This window comes from Leuresthes tenuis, unplaced genomic scaffold (genome assembly GCF_036924035.1).
Source record: "Leuresthes tenuis unplaced genomic scaffold, fLeuTen1.0.hap1 SCAF_7, whole genome shotgun sequence".
NCBI lineage: Eukaryota > Metazoa > Chordata > Actinopteri > Atheriniformes > Atherinopsidae > Leuresthes > Leuresthes tenuis.
In genome coordinates this window covers 5,637,869-5,665,865 of record NW_027325361.1, presented here as the reverse complement: position 1 = coordinate 5,665,865, position 27,997 = coordinate 5,637,869, and the positions used below count along the sequence as shown (strand labels likewise).

At 41.0% G+C, this 27,997-nt stretch overlaps 1 protein-coding gene across 1 annotated transcript; it reads left to right on the top strand.

The window, feature by feature from the left end:
- The first annotated feature begins 14 nt into the window (after nucleotides 1-14).
- On the top strand, nucleotides 15-24,613 carry aspm (assembly factor for spindle microtubules). Its single transcript, XM_072388765.1, has 26 exons — nucleotides 15-287; nucleotides 618-761; nucleotides 1,253-2,705; nucleotides 4,813-4,908; nucleotides 5,061-5,162; nucleotides 5,276-5,422; nucleotides 5,567-5,806; nucleotides 5,928-5,995; nucleotides 6,087-6,228; nucleotides 6,731-6,861; nucleotides 7,088-7,263; nucleotides 8,821-8,966; nucleotides 9,175-9,260; nucleotides 9,363-9,575; nucleotides 9,823-10,027; nucleotides 11,147-11,295; nucleotides 12,354-12,482; nucleotides 13,282-13,476; nucleotides 13,973-18,814; nucleotides 18,966-19,115; nucleotides 19,191-19,382; nucleotides 19,619-19,811; nucleotides 20,297-20,451; nucleotides 23,847-24,023; nucleotides 24,113-24,285; nucleotides 24,363-24,613. The coding sequence occupies exons 1-26, from the start codon at nucleotides 15-17 to the stop codon at nucleotides 24,463-24,465; spliced, it is 10,080 nt and encodes a 3,359-aa protein (XP_072244866.1). The 3' UTR covers nucleotides 24,466-24,613.
- Nucleotides 24,614-27,997: the final 3,384 nt, after the last annotated feature.

The following is a 27,997-nucleotide window of genomic DNA, read 5'->3' as shown; positions in this document are numbered from 1 at the left end:
TTTTTGTGTTTTAAATGGCTGAGGTGGGCAATTCAGCACAAGGTATTCTGAACTTCAGTCCAGTGAGGAGAGATGATGCTAACAAGGAGAATGACGTTCCGGTTCTCAGTTTGATCCAGTTTTCAAAACCTCCTTTTGTGACATTTGGCACGGTAAAATTGGGCACTTCGAAGTCGGTTGTTCTGCAAATTGAGAACCCTACGGAGGATGTAGAAGCCGACGTTACTGTTGATAAGATCCCCTCCAGTAAAGGCTTTTCTGTGGACCACAGGACGTTCACGATTCAGGTATGTTTTAGCTAATGGATATTTTAATATGTTATTGTTAGCTGGACAGGACTGATGTATAAACTTAGAATGATTACCCTAATCAACCATCTGGATGATGCATGATGTGAAACTCACTCTCCTGAATTTTGGCATAGTTACGTTTTTTTCTTCATACACACCATGTAAATGAAGTTGCTGTCATGCTCAGGAGCCTTGCACCTAGATTATTTCGTTTGAGGCTTATTTTAACCCTCTAATTGGACAGACTTATCAGTCAGTATGGTCATTATTCTCTTTAGTCGTGTCCATCTACTGAGAGATGGTCCCTTTTATGCTTTGTTTTTGCAGCCTGAGGGCTCATTCAGTTTATCAGTAACCTGGACTCCAGTAGAAGAAGGTGGGACAAGAGAACTCATCATCTTCAGTGCCAATGGGGTCCTCAAACACCAGGCAATTCTTCTGGGGAGAGCAGAAGCGCCTAAGAAGAAAAAGGTAACCAAACACGGACTGTCACAGCTATTTGCGAACAGTTTTAAGATTTTTCTAAATTCAGAACTTCCAAAGATTTATTGCTTGACAGCATTCGATTAAGTGTCATGTTTGCATGTTTTTCTTTAAAGTCATTCCAGTTTCTTTTGTTTCCCCCTCATTTCTCAGGAAAGAAACTAGTTTGATTGATATTTTCTGAGCATGAGAGTATAACAAACAAGGCTTAAACAAAATCTCTTTTTTAGCTTCTTTGAATTGCCTTTAATATTGTTTAGGCTTTTTTTAAAAAAAAAAAAATTTTAATCAACAATATAAGTGGAAGCGTGATTGTTATGACAGTCAATTGCAGCCTTATTGGAGTTTTAACCTGGTACACGTTCCAGGAAACATGATTGTGTTTGAGCCTCACAAGCATTTACAGGGAACATTTGAACTGCATCTCACAGTGTGCTTGGCATTTACAACCGAGATATTTCTTTACACTTGTGTTTCAGAAGAGCTTATGGGACACAATCAAAAACAAAAGAGAGAATGAAAAAACAGCCGCACCAAGGAAAAAGAAAACGGAGCCTCCACTGAAAATGACAGCCAATAAAACCTTCCAAGTGTCTCGGAAGCCACAGTACAAACGCGATAAGCCCCGCAGCCCGCTTGCTTCACTCAATGAGGGAAAAGCTGTCAGAAAGAGGTCCGTCATGAAAAACAGCCCAATTGACAGTTACTGCCTGAAAGTAGAGGAACAGAGGGCTTTATATCCCAAGCAGACTCAGGATATGATCCATCATATTCAGAAGAAGTCTCCTGTAGTCTTACTTATCCCGACTGCAAAGCTCATGGACTCTGGCATCATGTCTACCAGTCCAGACACTCTGGCAGATAAACCTGAAAACAAAGATCTTACTAAAATACTCAACAGGACACTGTCACCTATTGGGACACCCGAGAGATTTAAGAAGCTGATGCCTCATATTAATTTAGAGAGCCCACTTTCAGCTTCTGTAAAGTCTGCTGGTGACAATGCTGACAGTGTGTCAACTGGAAACTGTATTCTGTCTATAAAAGATGCACTGGCCCTCATAGGCTCTGACCTGAGCCATATTAACACCAGTCCCCGTGACACAAGCTCAAGCTGTGAGTTTTCAGATTCACTGGAATCTAAGAGTGAAAAACATGGCTGTGGACCTGACACGAATGCTCTCAAAGCATTACCTGATAGCCCACTGCTGTCTGAGTCCAATGAGCAAAGACTTACTTTCTTTGTTAGTAAAAAGAACATTGTTTCAGAGGATGATAAAGTTACAGAAAAGGTCAAAAAGGCCACTTTTACATCTGCCACAGTTACTAAGAGCAAAGCACCAGTGGAGACAAACGATCCTGGTGGAAGGAAAGTAAAGAAATCACGGCGACGACTCCTGGAGAAAACACTTGAACTCTCTGATGACAGCAGTCGGTGTGAGCCTGAACCAGACACACCAAGCCTTCCTGTTATAGACCTGGAGACAGGAAACACCCTGTGTGTTGACAGACATCAAGTTTCAGAGTTTACCTCCTCCAGCCCGACTCAAAGGCTCGACATCTCACCAGCACCCATCACATTCCCCGTCTCCTCTCCTCCATGCTTGGCTCCTTCTCGCTTCTCTTTCTCAATCAGCTCTCTGCCTCCCCCAGTCCCCGTTTCTGTCACTTTTGCCATCACCTCTCCACCGCCTTTGGGCTCATCGTCCCCCGTGTCTAAGCTGTCTCCCTCCATTCAGGAAGAGTTGTTTCCCATTTCCTATGTGGCAGTAAAGAGCAACAAAAGAAAGAGTGAGGAGTTTTTGAAATGTGATGGGAAGATTGCTGAGAAACCTGAGCAGGTGAAAAGAAGCAGGGTGGTGGTTGGAAAAACTGAGCCCCCGAGATCCGTTCAGGAGAGGAGAAGTGCGTCACAGCGACAGAGAGCAACTGGTGAGTAAATCCATCTTCTCCCAAAAAGATGGAAAGTTATTGTTGGAGGGGAACCGATTCAACTGTTAACCTTTGTTTTTGACTGTTAGGGGAGGAGAAATGATTCACCTTTTTTTACACCAATATAAGCTTAGAGAGAGAGAGCCTTTCTGTGTGGAGTTTGCATGTTCTCCCTGTGTATGTGTGGGTTCTCTCCGGGTTCTCCGGCTTCCTCCCACCGTCCAAAAACATGCATGTTAATTGGTGACTCCAAATTGTCCGTAGGAGTGAGTGTGAGAGTGTATGGTTGTTTTTCTATATGGCCCTGTGATGGACTGGCGACCTGTCCAGGGTGTACCCCGCCTTTCGCCCGATGACTGCTGGGATAGGCTCCAGCCCACCCGCTACCCGATTAACGGATTGACGGTATAGAAAATGGATGGATAAGCTTAGAGCCATCGGACGGGTTTCGGGCAGATGTCTCAAACATGCTTGTGAAACTTGCTTAAGGACTGCATTCACTGTCACAGAAGAGGATAGTGCTCTCACTGGAAAATGAGTGGATTCATCAGCGTGTCATGTTCACATCACTGCTGGCTGATGCTGAATCCGATTAATATCTGAAACTCCTGCAAAGTCACACTCTGAGTTTCTGAATTCCAGTTGTACCATTTTCCATTGACAATAAAAGTCTTGTGGAAAAGAGGTTATAGGAGCGTTGCTCTATTTAATGCAACTCAACTACTCCAAAGACTGCAGTGTCACAGATAACCATTCATTTGTAGCAGTAACCCTTTAATTCAAGCTAAATGAGTGCATAAACATCAATGTTGCACACGCTGAATTGAAATCTGAATAATCTTAAAACGATTGTAATTTGTTATCTGGTGACAGGAAATGCTGTCAGCCACTTTTATTGCAAGAGCTTAAAAAGTAAATCACTTCTTCTATGCGGGAATGCTTGGACCTGGATCTGCATTATGTGGGTGAATTAGTGCAGTTTTGAGACTGTTGATTTCATACAATTTTGGTCATCATTTCATCTGTCCAATTATCTTATATCCATATAAATACCTGCCAACCTTCTATCAAATCTGCAAATTGCTTCAACTATCATAGACTGATCAATCATCTTTCCCCACTCATAATCTAACTATTTAGGATTTTAGCATATCATTCTACCCATCTGTCTAAACCACTTCTATCCATCTAAAGAAGGATCTATTGTTTACATTTTCATCTACCATTGCTTGTTCATCCATCACTATTGGCTGTTAACCATCTATCTTTCTAAATATATACCTATCCATATATTTCTCCTCCATCAATCATGTCCATTTAAATGTCTGGTCTACTTCTCAAACTCTTTCCAGTTCTCTTTAAATGTCCATTATCCATCCATCTGACCTAACAAATTGTCATCCATTCATCAGCCATCAATTCTCTATTACTGAACTGTTTATTTGCCATCGATTGTTCATCTAAATATTTATCTTTCCATTTGTTTATCTGCCTAAATATCTGTGATCTAATTACCGTATACATTTATCATCCTCCTATGTCACAATCTGTCTTCCAACTATCAATCTATCAACCATTTATTAATCATCAATTGTCCTTCTAAACATGTACTTTGCAAGCTATCTATATAAAACATGAAAGATCTTTCATGTATAAGTAATTTGCTATTAATAATTCATTTCTTAAATTGATCCTCCTATCATCCATTGATCGGCCATCTGTGAACCATCATCGGAGTATATCTTCGAACAAGTGTCTCATCATCTCTCATATCTATAATCTGTCTGAATGTCTTTCATCTATCTAGATAAGTACGTATCAATGATCTCCAGTAGTCCATCTATCAAAAATGTTATTTTTTCTATCAGTTCAAAACCTGTTTTTGCTGTTCCCCCACTTGGTAATTCAGAATTGGTCATTTCCTGCTAAACGTCGTCTCAGTGGTGCATCAACTGTGACGCATCGGTCTCGCCTTGAATGTGCTGCATTAAAAAAAAAAGCGCTGAATTGACAATCTATTAACTATGAATCATTCATCTATCAAAAATGGCAGTCTTACTATCTACTGTGAATTTATAAAATGGAAATTTTGGATTTTTTTTTCCAGGCTCTGCACACTCAATGACTTCATCATCTCTCAGGACTAGAAGATCTGCGGTTCTTGCCCAACCTAAACAACCAAAGTCCAAAGCCATCTCACAAGGTATTCAGTCATGTATGGTCGCATGTAAGCCTGTTTTTCTGAAAGTGCCTTTGGCATTGAGTTTGTTATCTGTTCATTTTTCTTTGAGATAATTTACCAAAATAATTTTAGCTAAAATTCGAAGGGTTTTTTTTTTTAACTGTCACTGACAGGCGCTTCATCTCTGAGGGCATCTGGTGCTCCATCTGTGAAGATTTCAAAAGTAGTTGCTGTGGCACAGTCAAAGCTGACCTTCATCAAGCCTAAACAAACAGGTACTTCATGGCATAATGCTTTGAAATAAGCTTTTGTGGTGTATGAAAAAGTACTTTTCTTTTATTTCCCTTAAAATTTCATTTTGTTTTTCGTCTGTTTCTTTTTCTTTTAGTTATACCAAGACACCCTATGCCGTTTGCTGCCAAGAACATGTTCTATGACGAGAGGTGGATTGAGAAGCAGGAGAGAGGATTCACGTGGTGGATCAACTACGTCCTCACCCCAGATGACTTTAAAGTAAACACTGAAGTCGCTAAAGGTAAAGCACACTGAAAACTGAACTTGGGAAGCTTCTTTGTAATAGCCTGAACACTTTCCAGCATAAATACGCACTAGCATATGCATCTTATTTGTTGAGATGAGTCTTTCTATTTAATTTCTTTTAATTTTTTGTCTTGTGTAGTAAGTGCCGCGTCTCTTGCCATGGGCTGTGACGACAAGTTTAGCGTCCCTAAAGCTCCCACCAAAGAGGAGATGTCTTTCAGCACTTACACAGCAAGACGAAAGCTAAACCGCCTCCGTCGTTCCGCCTGCCAGTTGTTCACCTCTGAGGCCATGGTCAAAGCTATTCAGAGGCTCGAACTGGAGGTGGAAGCAAGGCGGCTGCTCGTCCGGAAAGATCGCCACCTCTGGAAGGACATAGGTATAATTCTTGACACTTAAGTATTTTATAAATTTTTTTTAAATTATCTATTTTCAAATTGAAAAGTCTGAAAGTTTTATTCATGTCTTTTTTTTCTTTTTCTTTTTTGTGCGATTTTCAGGTGAACGCAATAAAGTCTTGAAATGGCTTTTGTCATACAATCCTCTGTGGCTACGAATTGGTCTCGAGGTATTTCAGAGCATTCTTCTGCTTTTCTAATCTTTGTCTTTTCAAACCTCGTTGTTTGTGTCTTCACCATCGCAATGTCACTCATCCTCAGACGATCTTCGGTGAGTTGATCTCTCTTGAGAGCAACAGTGACACCTTGGGTCTAGCTATGTTCATCCTCCAGCGGCTGCTGTGGAACCCTGACATCGCCACAGAGTTCAGACACGCCAGAGTGCCTCACCTTTACAAAGATGGTAATTTTAAGTGTTGTGTCAGTGCTGATGAAGATTTTGGGAACAACTAAGTCTATTTAAGTCCATTCTAATTGAAGGGATATTGTTTGAATGCGAGTGCAGGAGCACCTCGGAGTTGAAATTTAATATCATGGGTAAACAGTAAATTTAATGACTTGATCATCAGTAAATCTTTTGCTAACACAAGTAAACGAACGCATTAAGTGACTTCCATGTGTCGTAACAACAACTGTTACATTTTCAGCAGATACATCTACAACAACACAATGAAGTTCATTGATCATGTAGATTTACTCGAAAGTCTCCGAACTGGAATGTGTGAAAAGCTGTAATCTAATCTAATCTAGTCATAGGTTAAAAAATGACTATTCAACATTTTCAGGGTTTTGGGTTGTTTTAAGTCCACACTTTTGATGAAGTCCTTTGAGGGACTCTCTTGGGGGAAAATTTGATTGTTTTGCCCACATTGTGGTGTAGCATCTGTTGACCTTTTCTTTATTAGGCCACGAGGAGGCGCTGTCTCGCTTCACCCTGAAGAAGCTGCTCCTGCTGGTATGTTTCCTGGACAAAGCCAAAGAATCCCGTCTGATTGAACACGACCCTTGCCTGTTCTGTGTGGACGCAGAGTTCAAGGTACAAAATGATCTGTCTTTACCGCCACAACAAATTTGCAACAACTGTGAGGATAGCCTTGAATAGTGATGGTGGGCACAGACCCACAGGCCATCCATGAGCACATCCCATGTTGTCAAAAAGTGAATCCAGCTTTCAAACTTTAAGATGGTTAAGGATTGTATTTTCTGTCTTTGTAGCTCTTTAAGTTGAATTAAGCTCTGACGTGGACATATTTCTCTTACAGACAAGTAAAGATCTGCTTCTGGCCTTCTCAAGAGATTTTCTGAGTGGAGAGGGGATCCTCCCCCGCCACCTTGCCTACCTCGGATTACCGGTCTCCCACGTTCAGATGCCCCTTGACGAGTTCAATTTTGCCGTGAAGAATTTGGCAGTTGACTTGAAATGTGGCATTCGTCTTGTGTGAGTGAGATGTCCTGAATTGTAATGCTAAGTTCTGATTCCAGATGGAAAATTTGCTGTTCTCAGAAGGTGGAGCCAGTTATGTGGCGATGTCCCTGCAGCTCAGAGGGATCGGGGGGTTTAACACTGCAGTTTCAGAAAAGATTTTATCCCAGGGAATCTCACTGAGGGATGGACATACATATGTGTCTCTAGGGATAATTTGAGAAAAAAATGCTCTTGATTTGGAGACCTGGGTGAATAGTATGCGACTAAAGTCCACTGTGCTTATCATCTTCACTGATCTTTTTCCAAGATTTATGAGGATTGGGTTCTAAAGCAATACAAGAGAAATCTGTGAGCCTTAAACTTCTGTTATTCTGATTTGTTTTGCAGTAGATTGACTTTTGTTATGCACATTCCTGGGCCTGAAACTGCCCTGGAGCGCTCTATATACCACAACTCTGGTTTCCAGCTGTGCTTTATGGACGCCTGACATTTCTGTGGGCTTTTTTGGGCATCTTTGTGGCCTCTTAAAGATGACAATAAATTCAAATGCATGGCTGTACATATTCAGGGCTGTACAGGAAGATTTGTTTTTTTTTTCCGGGATGTTACCTCCCACAACTGTAGGGGGAGCCAAAGAGCAACACATCTGTCAAATTCAAAGATGGGAAGAGAATAAAAAGTAAAACATATTGAGGTAATGACATAAAGATAAACTTTCAGGTCAAACCAGTATGTTTCAAGGACTCGTATCTGTACTCAGAGGTTTGTGGAACAATGTGCGCAAGCTTAAATTTTTTTCATGTGGCCAGTTGCTGAATTAAAAGAAATAATGCAACTGTGAATAATTCTCGACATTCTTCTGAATAACAATTTTAAGTGATGGGGGTTCAGTCAAATATTTACGCTTCTGGTTGCTGCAGTGCCGATTATTTCATGAGGTCAGTGAACAGGAAAACAGAAAAATCTATGCACTGAGGTAACCTTGTCGTCATTGTTGCTTTTGTACAAAGTTTTGATTACAGGTGGACATCTATTTAGTTCAGACATTTTGTATTCAAAGTCAGCGCTCTACAGACAATAGATTTGCTCAAGAAAACAGAATTAAGACAAACTAAGTGTTTCAGAAATGTCTGGTTTGCTCAGCAATTTATTTCAGTCATATATTATTTTTGAATGGTTGTTTTAACAAAACCTGAGAACTTGACCATATAGACACATCTGCCACTGGCCCTGCTGTCTAAATGATCTGCAGTGGTCATTGGAAAACCCATATGGGTCGACAGCATGTTTGTAAGGTTTTTTTTTGTCAACACATTCAACACAAGTCCAACATTCATTCGCCTATAAATCTGGTAATGGACTCCTGTGAGATTAGATGAATATGTTCATTAACAATGCCCAGATAGCATTGAGAGTGAACCAAACCACAGAAAAGTTCAACAAATAGGCTGTTTTCAGTAATGGGAAGTGAAAAAAATTACAAGCAGGATCAATATGAAAGCAGACGCAAATAAGTATTCCCTTGTGACATCACTATGATTTGTTACTTATTTACTTTTTGTGTCCCAGGCGTGTGATGGAGCTCCTTGTTCAGGACTGGAGTTTGTCAGCGAAGCTCCGTCTGCCTGCTATCAGCCGCCTGCAGAAGGTCCACAACGTCGACATCGCCCTGCAAGTGCTCAAAAGCAAAGGTGTTGACCTCAAGGATGAACAAGGTAACTATGAAACACCTTCATCTGTGGTCTCCTGACACACTGAAAAATTAAAACGATGGAATCTTGTCTGTCAATTATATTATTTACTAAGATGATGTAAAGAGATTGATACCTATATTTTCTTTATGAATTACTTGAAAAAATCAAGTAATTCAAAAAAGTCAATTGGTGTCTTGAAATAACTGAAGAGTTCTGTCTTTGTTTTTAGGCTCCATCATTGATTCGAGGGATATAGTGGATGGACACAGAGAAAAAACACTGAGTCTCCTGTGGAAAATCATCTTTGCATTTCATGTGTGTATCTTCCTTTTTTCCCCTGTAATTAGGAACCATAATGGTCTTTGTTGGTTGTTTTTTTTTCGGGTTGGTTGATATGCTGTTATTCTATGCTTGAAGGTGGAGGTGATTCTAGACGAGGATCAGCTCAGAGATGAGATCGGTTTCCTGAAGAGAACCCTGAGGACCAAACGGAGACTGGCCTCTGTGAGGGCCGACCGGGGAATTCAGCCGAGTCCAGCAAAGTGCAGGGTGCCATACGAACACATGAGCACCAAAATTTCTCTGCTGATGGACTGGGTTCGCGCTGTGTGTGGCTTCTACAACCTGAAGGTGACATTTTTATTCTCAGCTGACACGCCAAAGAAAATGCTCTCATGTTTGAAGTCAAAGGCATTTTGGTTTCACAAGTGCCATTTATGCCCGTTAAATTGAGATTATGCCCATCATAGCATGTAACAATAAAGAGCAGTTTTACATGTTTCAAACTCATTTTGCTATGACCCCAATTTACTGTTGCTGTGTCAGATGTTCTCAAAGGACCTACGTGTGTAAAACAATGACTCAATTGTCTGCTCAGGTGGAGAACTTCACAGTGACGTTCTCAGATGGCCGCGTCCTCTGCTATCTTATCCACCACTACCACCCCAGCCTCCTGTCAGAAGCGTCCATCAGTCACAGCACCACCCAGACTGTGGAGTGCTCGCCGAGGGGCCGCCTGGAGCTCAGCTGTGCAACCAGCGACTCTGACAGCTCCTTTGACTCCTTCCCAACAGGCCTGAATGGTACGTGTTGTGTGGTTGCAATGTCTGTTTGTTTGTTTGTTCGTTTAGACAAACCTTTGAACAAATGGAGCTGGGTCTTCGTCGTCATTTTTGATTCGTATTTAGATGTGAAGAATAAAACTATGTTTTTACTGCTGAGTAACTCGACATCTTCTTTTATTTTCTTTAAGCCACAATGCAAATATAAATTGGGTGAAAACTGCACTTTTCAGCATGTTAAATCAGCATTTCAGCGATCATACAATGCACAGTCCGAACGTAATGTTAGAAAAATGCTTTACTGGGACATTTATTGCGAGCATTTTGCTCATCTGCTGTTCAGCCATGGACTGCTGGTTCTGATCCATCTTTCAGGTAGAATCTTGTCATGCCTTGAACTGGACAATGTTGAAATACTGCACCATAGACAGGAAGACTGTGGTAATGTTGGAACTGGCTCACATACTAGTTCCTTCTTCACACATGGGCTCCATCAACTCTGGGCTTCGGTGTTTCTCAATGCTTCTGTGTTTCAGGCTTTTAGTGGCTAAGTTTAAGAGCAGTTGCTCATATGGGATACTTCTAACTGAAGTTTGTGGTTTTATGAGTTGGTTGTGACTTCAGAAGATCAAACATGTGCTCCCAAGCAGAACTACTTTCAGCGTGGTGTATACCACCAACCTCCGGCGACACCATGCAGCCTAGTTTTCTCGGGTCAACAAAACCATATCAGATTCTCATTTCTTTATCGCATCTTTTCAAGAGATCTCTTCTGATTTGCTTCTTCAGTGAATGGAAATCTGGCCATAGACATCTGTAATGTACTAGGCAAAATTTCCTTTTGTTGATTAATGGAAGGAAGAAGAAGAGTTTCTATTTGTCATATTGAAGTATTGATGTTGCTTAAAAAATTCTGTGGATTTATACTGAATTGGTGTCAAAGTTTGAACTCGGACGGATGACATTTCTCACCTTAATTAAATTTTTATACGTTATAAAATAGTTATGACTTTGCTGTATGAGTCAGTTTCAGAAATAGTAACATAAAGGATGTATTTTCTTTATTATGTCTTCATTTTAATAAATTGCTGTTGACAGAACAGATGAGTTGACAACAGTGTAAATGTTCTCTTCTGACAGACCCAGATTCTCCATCAATGGAGTTTAAAGAGCTACTTGAGAATGAGAAAAACAACTTCAGGCAGGTTAATAGTGCTGTGGCTTTCCTCGGTGGAGTTCCGGCCATGATCAACCCCACTGACATGTCCAACACCATCCCTAATGAGAAGGTAAGACCAGCCTGGATGGCTTTGTGGAGCCTTTGCAGCACAGATTATTTTTATCACACACATTTTAAAAAGCTAATCACTCTCCTCACTCGCATTTGATCTTTTTTTTTTTTTTTTTTTGTAGACACGTGAATTTGATCCATGTGTCCTCCTTCTTCCTGTGATGTTAATTAGGGCTGAGCGATTTTATCGATTGCGTGATATATATTGATATTTTGTTTCCCGATAAAGCCACATGTATCGATTTTATTTATTTATTTTTTGCAAATTTTATTGAAAAGTGTGTTACAATTAGTGAAAACACAGAATATTAACATAATACAAAGTAGGCCGGGGGGGAGGGTGTTGATAAATTAGTGCATAAAATGTTATATAAAGTGCATAGCTCAGTGGTTTTGACAGTTTTTCTGTTTATAGAATGTAGGATTGTTGTAATGTATTGTTTGAGTTCCTTCTCAAAAATGAAAAAAAAAAAATGGTTTGTGATTAGACTATTTGGATTTGTGTATATGGTATTTAGCAAGTAAAACAAGCAGGTTGATGATGTACTATTCACAACATAAACATGAGTCTGCGTACACTGAAGACTCGGTTGTGACATGTTTGTTTGTTTCCGTTTGTCTGGCGGTGTTGTCCTTCCAGTTCAAAGGACGGACCAATCAGCGATGATTCATGTCAAATCACACTGTCCCTTTTAAAATCTTTCAGAAAATGTGTATTAAATCATATTCTATCGTATCGCTGAATGCCGTGTATCGTATCGTGAGATTAGTGTATTTCTACAGCCCTAATGTTAATTGCCATCAGTTTTAAGTTTAAAGACACTTTTGTGTCTTTGTAAAACTGAAAAGATTAGGACTATCTTTGTGTACTGTAAAGTACACAGAAAGTTTAGGACACCATAAAAGTGGACTGGGCTGCAACCAATGTTTTACTTTTCTCTATTTAATCCCAAATGAGAAAAATTCTCATCGAAAATATGCACTTTTAAAACTGTGAGATGTCTGAAAGAAAAATGGCCTCAAAAGCAAAGTGAAATGCTATCAATTTATTTCCAGGTGGTGATGTCCTACCTGTCTTTCCTTTGTGTTCGTCTGCTGGATCTACGGAATGAGACCAGAGCCGCTCGGGCCATACAAGGAGCCTGGAGGAAATATAGATTGAAGAAAGATCTGCAGCTCTACGAGGTTTGGTGATTTGTTTTTATCTACGTGATTAGATCAAAAGCAAATTCAGGTCAGTTACGCCTGCATGTTAGCAGTATTAACCCTGATGTCAGATGACTGCACCTGTGACCTTGTGGTGAGGATGCCTCAGGGTTGTTGGTTTAACCCAGATCACAGCGAGACTGCAGCAGTTACAGCTGCGTGCGCCTCTGTTGTTCTGCTCTTATTTTTCTTACTTTATTTATTTAGTTTTTGCTGACTCGGCTCATCTTACACTAAAAACTGAGTGTTTGACCTTGTTGTGTTACAGTAGGTTCATTCCCACGTTGTTCATCTTCTTACTTTATATATGAACTTTGTTCCATTAAGTAGTTTTTTAATATTTTATGATAAACTATTTAAGTTTAATCAATTGTATTTAGGGTTTTATTGTGTTTTATTTGATTGTATTACTTAGAAAATAAAATATAGCAAAGTGTTTGTTAGTTAAGCTGGTGAACATAAGAATTCAGCTGCTTCCATTGGTGGATATGCGAGAGACGAAAGACAGATGGAGAAAAGATAGAGAATATCAGACTGAATGTTAACAGTTGGATGTGTAAATAAACAAGATCACCATATCACTTACACCAATCGTTTACACTCTCCTCAAATTCCCACTCTGAAATTTAAACCCTGAACTTGAACATCTCTTGTTGCACTGGAATAAGAAATCGACAACGTTGTTGATGAAGCTTGCTGATACATCTGCCTGGTAACTGATTGCAGAAACACATGCATAAACAATATTTCATGTTTGTTGATATTTGTCCTGATTCAGGAAAGAAACAAGGCTGCTATGAAAATCCAGACTGTGGTGAGAAGTTTTCTCCTGAAGCGCAGAGCTAAGAGGCGGATTAAGGCTGCCGTTCTCATCCAGACAGTCTGGAGGGCTTATCTAGCTCGCAACAGACTGAGGCTGAAGAAAGAGGCTCAGGTTCGGGCAATGCAACACAAAGCAGCCACTGTCATCCAGGTAGGATTTATCATCCAACTAATGATGAAGAGGACTGTTCACCAAATGTAAATTATATTCATATTCATGTTGATAATAATGATGCGTTTCATTTTTTGGGCACCCTTCAAGACTCTCAAACTTAACTAGGCATCAAAAGAATGAACAAAGCAGTAATAGAACATGATATATTCATTTATTACTACGAATAAAAGACCACTTTGTACATGATAATTTAGATGTTTTGAACTGGTTGACTTGACTGAATATAAACTATAGCAGATATTTGTTTTTAAGCATCTTCAGATGTTGCTTGATCTGATCTCACTGATCCCAGCTATAAAGGAGTTTGGCCAAGGACACATTAATATTCATAATCCTCAATTTATATGCACTCCAATTAATGTTTGGGATTATTCTTTTGAGAATCGTGCGCATTGTTAAAGCGAGTAAATTTACTGCATAATGAAGCTGCCATGTGTAATTTCAATTGATGGTTCTTATCTTGTCTATGCAGGCTCAGTGGAGGATGTTTTCTGCCTCAAGGGCTTACCAACGTCTCAGATATTACACAATTGTTGTCCAAGCACAATGGCAAATGAGGAGGGCAGCCACTGCTTATGGAAAAATCTACTGGGCGGCCTCAGTTATTCAGAAGTATTCACGAGCTTGGGCCCTCTCGAGACGAGAGCGGGACCGTTATCTCCTCCTTAGGACCGCTGTGGTGAAAATACAGAGAGCATACAGAAGATGGAAAACTCTGAGAACACAAAGGGAAAATCGTGCTGCCACAGTAATACAAGCTGCTTTTCAGAACTGGTACAAAGAAAAAATAGCAGAAAAAAATGTGGCTGCTATGAGAATCCAGTCTTGGTATAGAATGCAGCTTTGTTTCCATCAATACAGAAAGATCAAGAGAAGTACGCTGCTCATTCAAGCTCACAGTAGAGGCCATACACAGAGGCACCGCTTTCAGATGTTGAAGCTGCAACACCGCTCTGCTATTGTTATCCAGAGTGCCTTCAGAGGACATGTTGTCAGAAAACAGGTGGTGAACATGAGGTGCGCTGCCGTCACAATCCAGCGCAGGTTCAGGGCGTCTATTACAAGAGACATGGAAAGAAAAGTGTTTCTTAGGATGAGACATGCCGCTGTTACCATACAGACAGCTTATCGTGAAAAAGTGGCTCGAGAGTTCCTTAAAAAGCAACACAAGGCATCAACAGTGATCCAGGCAGCTTTTCGAAAATATGCTGCTCAAAAGGAGTACGTTGTTTTGAGAAAAGCTGCAGCTATTATACAGCAAAAGTACAGGGCGAATATTTTGGCTCGCAAGACAAAAATGGAATACAATATGCTAAGGGATGCTGCGTTCATCATACAAGCTAACTGGAGAGGCAGAGCAGCCAGGAAGAAAATAGAAATGTGGCATCAGTGTGCAACACTGCTGCAGGCTTGTTATCGTCGGCACAAAGCGCAAGCAGAGTACAGATCCCAGAAGGCGGCAGCTGTAGTTATACAACGTCATTACAGAGCCTTGGTGGTTGGAAAGGAGATGCGGGATGCATATCTACAGAAGAAATCAGCATGTGTTACTCTCCAAGCTGGAATCAGAGGCATGAGAGTTAGGACAGAGCTGAGGAAAAGGCATCAGGCTGCAACAGTCATTCAGTCTCTGGTTAGGATGTTTTTATGTAGGAAGCAATATTTTCTGCTTCAGAGTGCAGCAATTATCATCCAAAGCCAATACAGAGCTGTTCTCCTCTGCAGGGAACAGCGGAATGAGTTCAGAAAGCTAAAGCAGGCAACCATAAAGATACAAGCTGTTTTTAGGGGCTTTAGAGTGAGACAAGACCTAAAAAAGAGGCACAATGCTGCCAGAATGATCCAAGCTCAGTTCAGGATGCACAGAATTCGAATGGCTTACCTAGCCACCAAATGTGCAGCCATGCTTATTCAGCAACGCTACAGGGCTAAAATGCTCAGGGATCGACACATGCAGAGGTACAGAACAATTAAATCTGCAGCTGTTGTCATCCAGGCGGCATATCGTGGGACCAGGGCCAGGAGGAAGATTGCAGAGATGCATCGAGCTGCTGAAGCCATACAGAGAAAGCTTCTGACCATCCGAGCTAGAAGGCAGTACTTAGCTATCAAGGCAGCAGCTTTGACTTGTCAGCAGAGATACAGAGCAGTGACCCTGGCGAGAAAACACCATCTGGACTATCTGTTAAAGCGTAGGGCAGTCATTTCTCTGCAGGCAGCCTACAGAGGATATGTAGTGAGAAAACAGCTGCATATCTGGCAAATGGCAGCTGTAAGTATTCAGTCTCACTTCAGAATGTACCAGCAGAGAACCAACTACAGGAGGCTCCACTGGGCTTGTAGTGTATTGCAAGTACGTTACAGAGCTAACAGAATAATGAGAACAGAAGTGCATGCTCTGAATGCCAAGAAGAATGCCACTGTGGTCTTACAAGCTGCCTTCCGTGGAATGAAATTAAGGCAAATGATCAAACGTAGACATCAGGCTTCCAGTATTATCCAGAGAGCTTACAGAGCCCGCTGCCAACGCAGCAGCTACCTTACCTTAAAATCCTCTGTCCTGACCATTCAGAGAAGATATCGGGCCAAAGTAGCAATGCTGACACAAAGGAAACAATTTGAACAAACCAGAAGATCAGCAGTCCTCCTGCAGGCAGCGTACAGAGGGCAGCAGGTCAGAAAGGAGGTTGCACGATGGCATCAGGCTGCCACCGTGATCCAGTCTGCATTCAGAAAGCACAGAGAGGAAGTCAAGTTTCAGGCAATGCGCCTGTCTGCCATCATTATCCAGACACACTATCGAGCTCTTCTTCTTCAAAAGCGAGAGAGAGAAAACTTCCTGAGAATAAGAAAAGCTGTTATTATTCTTCAGGCAGCTTTCAGAGGTCATCATGTAAGGATGGACATTGCCAAGATGCACAGAGCTGCTACTGCCATTCAAGCAAACTTTAAGAGGTGTAAAGAGCAAGAGGCCTTCAGGAGACGGCGCTGGGCAGCGTGTGTCTTCCAGCAGAGGTTTAGAGCTCAGAGACAGAAACAACATGCAGTAAAACAATACCAAGAGGTTAGAAAAGCTGCCATCATGCTACAGGCTGCGTATCGGGGAATGAAATCCAGGAAAGTCATAACACAAAGACACCAGGCTGCCAGACTTATCCAGAGAGCCTTCAGAGCTCACTGTGAACACAGGAAGCATCTTACTCTGAAATCCTCTGTCCTGACCATTCAGAGAAGATATCGGGCCAAAGTAGCAATGCTGACACAAAGGAAACAATTTGAACAAACCAGAAGATCAGCAGTCCTCCTGCAGGCAGCGTACAGAGGGCAGCAGGTCAGAAAGGAGGTTGCACGATGGCATCAGGCTGCCACCGTGATCCAGTCTGCATTCAGAAAGCACAGAGCGGAAGTCAAGTTTCAGGCAATGCGCCTGTCTGCCATCATTATCCAGACACACTATCGAGCTCTTCTTCTTCAAAAGCGAGAGAGAGAAAACTTCCTGAGAATAAGAAAAGCTGTTATTATTCTTCAGGCAGCTTTCAGAGGTCATCATGTAAGGATGGACATTGCCAAGATGCACAGAGCTGCTACTGCCATTCAAGCAAACTTTAAGAGGTGTAAAGAGCAAGAGGCCTTCAGGAAACGGCGCTGGGCAGCGTGTGTCTTCCAGCAGAGGTTTAGAGCTCAGAAACAAAAATGCCTTGAGGTAAAACATTATCAAGAGGTTAGAAAAGCTGCCATCATGCTACAGGCTGCGTATCGGGGAATGAAATCCAGGAAAGTCATAACACAAAGACACCAGGCTGCCAGACTTATCCAGAGAGCCTTCAGAGCTCACTGTGAACACAGGAAGCATCTTACTCTGAAATCCTCTGTCCTGACCATTCAGAGAAGATATCGGGCCAAAGTAGCAATGCTGACACAAAGGAAACAATTTGAACAAACCAGAAGATCAGCAGTCCTCCTGCAGGCAGCATACAGAGGGCAGCAGGTCAGAAAGGAGGTTGCACGATGGCATCAGGCTGCCACCGTGATCCAGTCTGCATTCAGAAAGCACAGAGCGGAAGTCAAGTTTCAGGCAATGCGCCTGTCTGCCATCATTATCCAGAGACACTATCGGGCTCTTCTTCTTCAAAAGCGAGAGAGAGAAAACCTCCTGAGAATAAGTAAAGCTGTTATTATTCTTCAGGCAGCTTTCAGAGGTCATCATGTAAGGATGGACATTGCCAAGATGCACAGAGCTGCTACTGCCATTCAAGCAAACTTTAAGAGGTGTAAAGAGCAAGAGGCCTTCAGGAGACGGCGCTGGGCAGCGTGTGTCTTCCAGCAGAGGTTTAGAGCTCAGAAACAAAAATGCCTTGAGGTAAAACATTATCAAGAGGTTAGAAAAGCTGCCATCATGCTACAGGCTGCGTATCGGGGAATGAAATCCAGGAAAGTCATAACACAAAGACACCAGGCTGCCAGACTTATTCAGAGAGCCTTCAGAGCTCACTGTGAACACAGGAAGCATCTTACTCTGAAATCCTCTGTCCTGACCATTCAGAGAAGATATCGGGCCAAAGTAGCAATGCTGACACAAAGGAAACAATTTGAACAAACCAGAAGATCAGCAGTCCTCCTGCAGGCAGCGTACAGAGGGCAGCAGGTCAGAAAGGAGGTTGCACGATGGCATCAGGCTGCCACCGTGATCCAGTCTGCATTCAGAAAGCACAGAGCGGAAGTCAAGTTTCAGGCAATGCGCCTGTCTGCCATCATTATCCAGACACACTATCGGGCTCTTCTTCTTCAAAAGCGAGAGAGAGAAAACCTCCTGAGAATAAGAAAAGCTGTTATTATTCTTCAGGCAGCTTTCAGAGGTCATCGTGTAAGGATGGACATTGCCAAGATGCACAGAGCTGCTACTGCCATTCAAGCAAACTTTAAGAGGTGTAAAGAGCAAGAGGCCTTCAGGAGACGGCGCTGGGCAGCGTGTGTCTTCCAGCAGAGGTTTAGAGCTCAGAAACAAAAATGCCTTGAGGTAAAACATTATCAAGAGGTTAGAAAAGCTGCCATCATGCTACAGGCTGCGTATCGGGGAATGAAATCCAGGAAAGTCATAACACAAAGACACCAGGCTGCCAGACTTATCCAGAGAGCCTTCAGAGCTCACCGGGACCGACGACAGTATTTGAAACTTAAGTTGTCCGCTCTCACTATTCAGCGAAAACATCGAGCCAATATTGCAGCTAAAGCAGAGAGGAACAACTTTATCCAAATGAAGCAGGATGTCATCACGCTACAGAGATGCTACAGAGCCTGGAGTGCTAGGAGACAGGTAATGGGCAGAATTTAGAGACCTTGACGTTGGATTCATTAACATTGTAGAACATTTAAATATCAAGTATATGATCCAGTGGTGATGAAGCTGAAATAAATTTAAAAAAAAAAAGAAAAGGTCATTTAGAATATATTCCAATGTTTTTCAGGTACAAGAGTTGGCTCGGGCAGAGCGTAGACTCCATTTTACGTCTGCGGTTTTTCATCATCTTAATGCCATAAAGATCCAACGAGCCCTAAGAGCTCACTGGGCTTTGCAGTCTGCCAAAAGACAGATCCATTCTGTCATCACCATACAGGTACAGCAAAAACTCAACAATGCCATCGCTGGTGATGAGTAACATTTCTTATAGTGTTTGCTAATATTTTCTCAGCGATGGGTGAGAGCGAAGCAACAGAGAAGACGGTATCTGGAGGACAGGAGGAAGGTGGTTACAGCACAGAGAGCTGTCAGGAGCTGGCTGGCCCGTCGGCACAGGGCTGCATCCATCATCCAGCTGGCTATCCGAAAGTTCCTCCTTCTCAAGCGCCAGGAGAGGGTTCAGATGGGAATTGTCAAGGCTCAGGTACCACAGTTCAGACCCAATAACATAATGTAATCCTATTAGATGTAACTCTTCTTTTTGCTTTTCATGTTACTATTTGTTTACAATGGTAAAATGGTTGCATTTAATGGATAAGTCTTCACTGGATTCAAACACTGATTACACCCTTCGGCATGTAATCATGAAAGGGCTGTCATGCGCTGAACAGAAACTAAGTGGAGTCTGTCTTTTGTCCTATTTGTCCCACATCCCTTTAGGCTCTATGGAGAGGACACCACTCCCGACGACTGAATGACAATCCCAAGCTCATAAAGTTGAGGCACCGCTTACGCCAAGTCTCTGCTGGGGTCCGTGAGGAGGACAAACTGTGCAACAAGACCTCATCTGCTCTGGATTATCTCTTAAGATACAAACACTTCTCTTATATTCTGGAGGCCCTGAAAAACCTGGGTAAGACAAATGAGACAGCTTGGTGAAGCAGGTTCTCTAGTTTTCTTTTGAATGCAGGGATCGACCACAGTTGGTGGTGCATTGTGTCTTGTTTTTTTTTTACTTGTGGCAGTCTGCTGTGTGATTCAGGTTACTGTATCATGAATACACTCTGTCTTTTTGTTTGGGTCAGAGGAAAAGCAAATGTTACCGCACAGTGAGGCAAAATCAATATTGCACATCGTTACCTCGCGTGGGAACCACAGATCACGACCACCATTCTCTTGCTGCTGTAATGTTGAAATCTGGAATAAATTTGACATTTTGAAAAATGCAGAAATGGTGAGAAAATGTTGAAGGAAAAGGTTCTTCCTCTGCTGTTTGTGGTTTGTTTCGTAATAGCAAAAGTGCTGCTGTTGTCAGAATTAAATGTTCAATTTCTAAATAGTGCACTTTGTCCTGAGAACTAAAAGATCTTGTGTTTTGGTTGGTGTGTATGTGCACAGAAACTTCCACCAGGCTATCACCAGAGTGCTGTGAGCGGCTGGTAGAGAGTGGAGCCACCAATGTCATCTTCACTCTAATCCGCTGTTGCAACAGGAGCGTCGCTTGCATGGATGTCATCACTTTCTCCATCCAGATTCTTCTCAACCTTTCCAAGGTACTGCTGACATGAAGTGGTGCTTTCTATGTTATCAGAATCAGAAAAAACTTTATTTATCCCTGAAGGCCAATTATGTGGCCCTGTAACAAGCATATAGTCTGTTGACTTTTGGGTAATGCTGCTCTTACATAAAGTAGAACTTCTGATCGGCAATTAGAAAGATTCTGCTGTTAGAGTATATGGACATAAAGTTAGATGTCCAAAGCATCCCTTATATCTGCACTTCCCATGCATTGTCTATAGGAAAAGCCATAATTTCAAAACATGGTCATCAGTTTGCATAAGGGCTTTTATAAACCAAGCGCATGTCAAGAACCAGCAGCAATGGCCGGATGCTGTTTCCTCACATCGCTGGCACCTCAGGGAAAAAAAAAAGAAGCAGTTTAATACACAGCAAAGGCGATATCCATCTGCCAACCCTGATGTACAATGTTTGACTGACTGCACAGGAGAACAACTCTACAGTGCAGAAAAGAGATAAAAACCATAAAAGAAACAATGTGGAAAGTTTGATCAATATTAGGCTGGCCTTTGGTATCCAGCACCTCGATTTAGTATCCAACATGGTTCAACAAAGACGAGGCTTCAAGTTAAAGTTGAGATTATGCAAACTGGGGCATTCAGCTCAGAGGTAAATCCTTTATTTTTTCTCAAATACACTTTTTAAGAAATGTAGCTACAAGCTACTTTCCCCCAACATATTTATGAAAAAGAACAATGGAATGAGCTGTAAGATGTTGTGGGTGACGTAGAGAGACTCCTTGTGTCGATGACCATGTTGTAGCAGAGGTTGCAGCTCTGCTGGTCTCTTATTTAACAGTACATGGTAACAGCTCCAAACCGTGAATAGTTTTGTTTTTTTTTGGAACACCAGTGTGTTGCTTATTGCCACTAATTCTCTGCCAGGACTTACTAGGCCTGCTAACAATACCAGCAACTGTGTGTGAGCACAGTATCGTATGCGTATCGTAGGAAGTGCCCCGTGAGGCATCTGTGAAGATGGATGTGTAAAAACTCACTGCAATGTTAGAGGATTTAGAGCAGTGTTTTTTTTTCTTAACCTCGTGCAGCAAACTCTTCTCAAGTTGTCATATTTACACTTGTACAAGTTTTTTTTGTTCATTAAGACGGTTAATACATGGTGTTAAATGGTGACCTTTATAGGAGCTGTTCGGGAGATTTTTGTATGTATAAGATTTGCTGCTTACATTTATAATTAACATACAGACTTTAGTGTGATCACAGACTTTTCAACTTGGTCAGGCCAGACCTGGTTGTTGGCATTTCTATTTTAAGTAGCAACACTAAATGTGGTGCTGTATAATACTGTCATGCAAAGGTCAACGTCATGTTTACTGCAGAGTGTATGTGCACATTCGTGGAGTGTTTCCTCAAATCCTCTGATTTCTAACTTCCCTGCAGCCTTTCTCTTCCCCTAAATCAGCTTCTGAGGTGGTTTCTCTTCTGCTAACTTTGTCCCGACTAACAAGCCAATCTTTTGTTGATTTGCGCCTAGTTCCCTTTCTCATTCTGCAAATTCTGCATTTTCTGATTATAAAAAAAAAAAAAAAAAAAAATAACGACAACAACAAAAGTTGTGAAATGGAGAGCAAACGTTTCATTGCCAAAGTTTAAAGTGGAAGATTTACTATCACACCACTCTGCCAAGCTAGTTTCACAATTAAATGAGCATACAGAATAAGGGCAGGTTTATTTTTTGTTAATTATATTGTTTATTGTTTTCAAGACATTATTACCCCGTGAGATGTGCAGCAGTTTTGGTGAAATTGGAACAGAACGAATTCCCAATTTCCATGTTTGAGATTTCAGAACTTGAGAGAATTTCACTGAAAATCCTTGTAATCCTTTTGTCAATTAAACCTTTCTGCTGTCAACTTACGCATTTATTCACACTTTTTTAACAGTTGGTGGCGCTCCACCACCAGGTGTTTGGGTTGCTTCTCGTGAAGTCAGTTGTACTGTGTCGAAATTTGGACTGTGAACTTTTGTTTCATATTTTTGTGCATGTGAAAGTGTGGCAGCCCTTTTTATGATGGTAAAGAGAGTCTGGTTCTGGACCCAGTTTCTAGTTTTTCTTTCCCTGTTTTTTTCCACAGTCATGTCTCTTTCACAAATTGGCCATGGCATCCTGTTATCGCAAACTGTTTGCATTCATTGATTCTGATGTGTCGCTGCAGACTTTGATTCCTTGATTTGGGACAACATGCTGACAGAGTGGCCTTGTCCATGTTATCTCTTTGCTTTGCTGATAGAAGATAGAATATGACAGTGCAGTGAATTCTCAAAAAAGTCATAAATTTTATTGTTTCGATGTAATTATACTTCTTAAGCCAGAGGGGTATCAAGACCAACTTAGAGAGATATTTTGTGTTTTTATTTTATTCTTTTTAAAGTGCAGTTTTGCAAGTATTCTTGAGCAGTTAGTGTTTTACATGCAGTAGACAGCAGTCTTGCTGCTGATTCGCTGTTAATGAGAATTGTGTTGGTCTGATTCCATATTATCAAATACAAGACAGTGAAAATGAATGAAAAGCACATTTTAAATCTTTGCAGTAATACCCAGCAATAGGTTGTTGAGCAAGTCTGACAAAACTCCTGATGGACTCGGCTGATCAGCAGTAGGATTCGTTGATCAGTCCGTGTGCATCCAGCGATGCAGAGCAACACAGGCCTTCTTTTAGATTTAGAAATGTTAGAATTGTTAGAAATTAGTGTGCCAGAGAAATACTAATGCAAAAGAGACCTTAACAATGACATTATTTACACATAAGATTCACAACACAGAGCGTTCGCTCAAACCGCTGTTAACCTTTTGAGGAATGCTTTTGGTAGAAAAATTGTGTTCTGTGCAGCTTCCTTTCGTTTCGTTGTTAGCTACGGCAGGTAAAACACAGACGACACGTGAGTAAGACTTTTAAATCTGTCAATTAAAATATTTTATTTTTTAGCATTTGAAGAAACTAAATTATAAATCCAATTATAATAATTAAGAACTAAAAGTCTGTCGCAAACTCATTCAGTCCAATAACTACTCCAGACTCCCCCGTAATCCTCAAGTTGGATAAAAGTGTTTCTACTGCCGCAGCTTCATACAGGCTACAGCGATAAGAATCTGATCTAACCCACAGTGAGGGGATACTGTACATAATGGAAACCAAAGCATGCAAAGTCAAACTGTACTGTACCATACTGTGCTTCGAACTGGAAAAACCTTAACTACTTCAGTTTGATGACTGTGGCACAGCAAGAACATACACTGTATAGAGTACTTTTCTTTTTCCACATCCCTCCCTCACTGCCAAGTTTACACTCTCCCCCGAGCCCTTCTCTTTTTCCTATCTCTGCACTCACTCTTGGTTTTCTTCCCTCAGTATCACATGACTATAGAGGCAGTGTATTCTGGGGAGAACTCCGTGGAGACGCTCCTGGATCTGCTCCAGAGATACCGGGAGAGGGCTGGTGATAAAGTGGCTGAAAAAGGCGGCAGCATCTTCACCAAAGCCTGCTTCCTTCTTGCTCTTCTGCTGCAAGACAAGCGTCGAGCTGAGGTTCGTAACTGCAGCAACATCCAATAATACTTAATTTGACCAATTTTACAGGAGAGAAACGTGATTGTCCTCCTCGTTATTTTCATTAGGAGGTCATGAAGCTACCCAAGGCCTTTGATAGGATTCGCAGTATTTACCGCCTCACAGCCCGGAAACACAAGATGGACGCAGAGAGAACTATCACCAAACAGAAGATGAATGCATCAGTTAATGGGAGCTTCTACGTCCCAGCAACTCCTCGAAAATCCCGCCCTGTGCCAAGGTATGTATTTTGTACATAGTCCTGTGTGTCTGACTCAGACATCTGGTATGCTGTATGTTAACGATCCTGTTTTTTAGGTTTGCACCAGACTGGGTTCTCAGGAAAGACAAGCTCAAAGACATTGTGGATCCTCTAAGGGCCATTCAGATGGTGGCAGACACACTGTCCATTGTTTTGTAAATTAACAATTTAGTCTTTCATTTTTATTCATCATCTCATTTTCTGTTTTGTTTTCTTTTTTAATCCATTTGTTCTCTTGTAAATATTATTAAAATGGATTTGTTAGTTTTCAAATGTCTTAATGGTTTTTATTGGCTTGATTTTCATGCAGTGGGAAGAGAGCAACCACATTAATCTATAACAAATTCAGTCTTGGTCACTTCCAAACTTTGTCAAGGTACAAGTCAATCTATCTCTGAAGACAACGAATCATGAATATTTATTTTGATTCTTCTTTCAAAGATGATATTTCTCTGGAGAAATGTAAACTCCAGAGGAAAGTTTCCAGCAATGTGTCTGTAGTTTTTAGTTTCAATGCAGATTCCAAAGTAGTATATGGAGTGCAATCCACTGTACTACAGCATACACTTAGTTCAGTTTATCTGAAAATTATACATCCGTATTCATTTTTGAGATTTTATTAAAATTGTAAATGATCTGAGGTTGTAAAATGAAAACTGAATACTACAAATTCACAAGGATTTTATTTATTTAAAAAAAATACGTATGAATTTCAACCCTTGAGCGACAGTCAATGACTGATGCGTGCACACTCGCATTCTGGACAATTCATGAATCAGATATAACCCAAAATGTAGGTTCAAACTTGAGGTTAACTAAACATTCTGCAAGACTGAAGGCCAAAATGTCCTAATGTTGACAGTAAAGTAATAGATTCTGAATCACGTGGTGAGACAAATCAACACAGTTCTAATGTGTTTTAATTTGGTTTCTTTTTCATAATAAAAGTTGCCTGAAATTTGGGGGAAATGAACTATAGTTGATTTTGACAACTGTATGAAATGACCAACAAAATAACAGTTTATTATTAGGTGAAAGTGGGCACAACATACACCAATTTGTGCAAGCGTATTATTGTTGGCGTAACTGGTGGATTAATTTAATCCCTGTTGACATTATTATGCATGAGTTTTATTTTCTTCAGGTGAGCATTCGCCATCCAGTGCTGTTGCTGAAACGTTTAACTGATGATTGTAATCATTTTCCCAGATAGTAGCAACAAGTTTTTTCATAAAAAATTGATAACTTATTATATGCTTGTATGCATTTAGTTCATCAAATAGTTGCTTTGGAATATAAATTAGAGCATGTGTAATGCACTCGCCTGATAGATTCATTCATTCATTTCATCAGTCCATATTATGTGACATAATCTTTGTGTTTAACATGTTCAGCATCTTTATTTTGGGTAGTCTTATCAAATGAGCTGTTTAGCATCAAATTAATAAACAAAACATAACCTTGACCGTAACATAATTTTCTGTAAGGTGTAAATTAGATATGGGTATAGTTTTGGGTAAGTTAATACGATGGGGCTTACAGTTTATTCCACTGGGTACCAGGACATTATGGGGTGAAAGGAAGTAAAATATATATTTGCAAAGGTTGACCTTGTCATCAACCTCAGCCCAACAGAAATAGGTCATAATAAATCAGAAAATTAACAAAAGATGATGAAAGCAATGAGAGGAAAAAAGGAAGATGGCTTCATAAAATAAAAAAGGAGAAATAGGAAGCCCATGAAAAGAGCAGGAGAGAATTGACAATTAAATCACAACTCAGATTTGGATATTAGTTTAAACAGCACAATATCACTCATTTTTATGCAACATTCCAGTCCACACACCATACATGATGGTGACAGTAGAAATGCACAGATTCGCTGTTTGCCAACCGCCAATGAACACCAAGAAGGAGAAGGAAGACACGGGTGCATGTTGGAGAACGGTCAAAAATTAGTTGGGATGGTGACTGTTGGTGGCTGATGGGCCAGCAAGCAATGTGTATTAAGATGAACATGTGGTCAGGAGCTGCGTTCTCCCTGTACATGCACGGGTTCTCTGGGTATTTATATATATATAAGTGTGTGTGTGTTTATACTGGTAAAATTGTGAAAACTTTACTCTTTGCTGAACTTCCTTAAGTCATGGAATGAAAATATCTTCCAGTCCTTTCAGAATGATTCCATGGCATGTCTGGCATAAACCTGCCCTCAAGAGATGTTTATTTATGATCTGTTACATACAAAGAGTTGTTTATGGGATTTGACACAGCAAGTTGACAGAGTAGCACATTTCTTCATTGACTACAGGCCAGCCTTAATTCATGCATAATACCCTTAGAGGTGTGTTTTTTGTTTTCATCTGATGTCATGGAAATCTAGGCTCTTTGAACACAAAGTAGCATTTCTACAAAAAAGATTAAAAATCTGATTGATTTTCTGTTGATTTTAGTCTCTACCACAACTGCGTAAATAAAGGGATTAATGACTAATGATGATGATTGACTACGATTCTTTGGTCAACTCCTGGCTGGGGCCTTTCTGTGTGGAGTTTGCATGTTCTCTCCGGTTACTCTGGCTTCCTCCCGCTGTCCAAAAACATGCATGTTAGGTTAATTGGTGACTCTAAAATTGTCCTTAGGAGTGAGTGTGAGCGTGTTTGTGGTTGTTTGTCTCGTTTGTCTCTGTGTGGCCCTGTGATGAACTAGCGACCTGTCCAGGGTGTACCCCACCTCTCGCCCAATGGCTGCTGAGATATACTCCAGCCCCCCCCGCGACCCGACCAATGGATTAAGCGGGTATAGAAAATGGATGGATTTTCTTTGGACAAATTGTTTTCTGTTTACATCTCTGGTAGGAATGTTCAGGGAAATGTGCAAGCTATTTGGTCTGGTGTTTTCTTGCAGTTGCTGTCCATACGTGTATGGATTTTCCCTGGATATGCACTCTCACGATGTGAAATACAGCGGAAGGGGTGTCGGGTTTGCTTTGAGCTAAAATTAAACCACTGAGGAGGCATGACATAAACACAAAAATAGCTGTGTTTACCTCACAGTAAGTTGTTAACGCTGGACGAGGCTACTTTATGACTGTTTGTGTTAAGAACAGTACCACATGTTTTTGAATGTGTCCACAGTATCAACGAGAGAGTGAAAAGAAACCTACACATCTGCAGTGAGAAAGTGAAAAAGCAGCAACGTACCAGCCAGCATGCAGTGAGCGAATGTCCATGCTGGAGCGACATTCACTGCCAGGCTTGCACATTATTTCACCTGCTGGTCGAAGGATGTTTTTCCAGTGAGGATTGATGCATGATGCGGACGTTTGTGTTGTCACATGTTCCCCCCCTTGGAAAATCTTTAGAGTCTTTCAGGCCTACAATGCATGTGTAAAAAAAGCTCGATTCCTATATGAGATAGCATGTGGCACAGAGGCTGTCAACACAGACTGCCCCACAGGACCGTAAACACTGCCCAGCAGTGAGGAGTAGAGGTGGAAAGCATAAAGCCCAGGGCTGTCACGCCTCTATTTTTCTTCAGTGTAAAAAAAGCAGATCAGTCTTAACCTTTTGTAACATTTAGAAAAACAGTTTTTTATTCTTTATTTCTTCTTCTTTCTAAAATAAATCTGTATCCAATATAGAAAGATTTTTATCTTCTGAGGGAACGAATGTTCTCACCTTATCCTTTA